Consider the following 2,272-nt stretch of genomic DNA (forward strand, 5'->3'; position numbering starts at 1 on the left):
ACACACACACACACACACACACACACACACACACACACACACACACACACATCTAGGAAAACAAGCAAATTCAAGCCAGGAACGAAGGTTAAAATAATAATTTGACTGACTAGTTTTTGTTCTGACTGTATCTTCATTCCCAAAACTGTTTTCACCGTCTGTACTGATTCTGCAAGACGCTTGATACTGTTTTGGCACTAAAACAGAAATTAAAACAACAGAAACACTGTTGAGAAAAGTTCAAGAATAATACAAAAGTTCCAGTCTGGAAATGGTAACTGGACAGTTATTTTTTGCAACATGGAATGAGAATTCGATTGACTATGTCCTAGATGCAATGGATGCATGTAGGGATGGCTGTGTAGTGAAGAAGTTAGCACCACAATGACGTGGTTTTTAGGTTCAATCCCGTTGTGTGGAATATTGGGAAAGTGTCATCTATTATTATCTGTAATTAACAAAAGATATATGAACTGTGTGTGTGTGTGTGTGTGTGTGTGTGTGTGTGTGTGTGTGTGTGTGTGTGTGTGTGTACATGCAAAACGAGAGAAAGCACAAGGTGGAAACTATCAGACGATGAATTCATAAGTATAAATATATAGATATTTATATCAATAGATCCATCTTAAACAGAGTATGAACGACAGAGAAAATTAAAGGGGTGGAAGAAAGGTATTATAAGTATAACAGCTGTTCCTTGGGGTTCGGCGATCCATAATAATGTTGGTAGATTTAGTCCATCACAAAATGCGGCTGAATGGATGCATTTAGCATAGGATGAGATGAGCCTCCGTCATCAGGGTAGAGGAGATCTTACATTTCAGATCTTAATGCAGAGATGTTCAAAGATGGAATGATTAAATGTGTAGAGCTAGGTGTTTTAAAGAGGGGAGGGGTACTAGGACAGGGATTGGTGAGAGGAGGAAAGATAGTTCAAGATAGTTCAAGATAGTTCTTCTTTCTGATACTTACATTTTCTATGTCCTTTTCTGTAGCATATGGTACAATAGGTTGTTGAGCAGACCGTGTTGGCATAGAGGCGAGTTGCTGCTGAATTTTCTCTATATTTTCAAGTCTAAAATCAAAGAAAAATATCACATCATAAAGCAACTACAGTGACCAGATGACTGACTAATATATCTTTCATATTTTACTTGTTTCAGTCATTAGAATGTGGCCATAGTGGGGCACCCCCTTGAATAATTTTTAGTCCACTGAATCAACTCTGGTACTTATCTTCTGTTAAGCCTGGTACTTATTGTATCAGTCTCTATTGCTGAAGCGCTAAGTTACAGGGATGTGAACACACCAATACTGGTTGTCAAGCGGTGGTGGGGGACAAACATAGGCATAAAGACACACACACACACACACACACACACACACACACACACACACACACACACACACACACACACGACAAGCTTCTTTCAGTTTCCATCTACCAAATAATGCAAATAATTAAATTAAGTCCGACATATGATACTGGAAAGTATGAAGAATTTAATCTGGCACTGTGCCATTTTTCTCATCGCATTATCTTTATTTTGTGCAATATATCTACAAATTTCATTCATCATTGAAATTGTCTAAAGTAGATAGAGACAAGGAAAAATGGCAATGTAGAATTGAGAAAAGTACTGGTTTACCTTATCTGAGCCTCTGTACTCACTCGGCTTTCTATCTCAGCTTTAAGAAGTTTTAATCGTTCGTCAAGGGAATAGATCTGTATAAATTAAGAGAGGACGCATATTGAAGATCTACACATAAATACATATACATAACTGGTACTCCGTCGGTTACGAGGACAAGTGTTTCTGTTGATTTGATCAACGGAACAGCCTTCTCGTGAAATTAATGGCTAAGCGGCTCAACATTCTACAAACATGCATACCTCTAACGTAGTACTCAGGGAGATTTGGTGTGACACAGTCTGTGACAAGACCGGCACTTTGAATTGCAGGTACAATTCATTTTTGCCAGCTGAGTGCACAGGAGCAATGTGAAATAAAGTGTCTTGCTCAAGGACACAATGCGTCACCGGGAAATGAACTCACAACCTTACGATCATGAGCCGAATACCTTAACCACAAAACCATGTACCTTCACATACATACATACATACATACATACATACATACATACATACATACAAACATACATACATATTGGGTTGGCAACTAAGTTCCTCCGTTTTTTTTAATTTTGGAATTTATTACGTTTTTAAATTTTGGAATCTATTTTTTTCAAGAATTTTGTTTTTGAATCATTT

General features: G+C 37.6%; 1 protein-coding gene across 1 annotated transcript in view; it reads right to left on the bottom strand.

Annotated features, from left to right (window-relative positions):
* Nucleotides 1-2,272, bottom strand: part of LOC106876414 (coiled-coil domain-containing protein 154) — a 35,781-nt gene that overhangs the window by 12,774 nt on the left and 20,735 nt on the right. The window contains exons 12-14 of the mRNA XM_014924955.2: nucleotides 1,650-1,726; nucleotides 973-1,075; nucleotides 111-197 (exon numbers count right to left, since the gene is read on the bottom strand). Of these exons, the coding sequence (XP_014780441.2) occupies nucleotides 111-197; nucleotides 973-1,075; nucleotides 1,650-1,726 (267 nt within the window). The remainder of the gene's footprint in view (nucleotides 1-110; nucleotides 198-972; nucleotides 1,076-1,649; nucleotides 1,727-2,272) is intronic.

Source organism: Octopus bimaculoides, chromosome 6, assembly GCF_001194135.2.
Source record: "Octopus bimaculoides isolate UCB-OBI-ISO-001 chromosome 6, ASM119413v2, whole genome shotgun sequence".
Taxonomy (NCBI): Eukaryota; Metazoa; Mollusca; class Cephalopoda; order Octopoda; family Octopodidae; genus Octopus; species Octopus bimaculoides.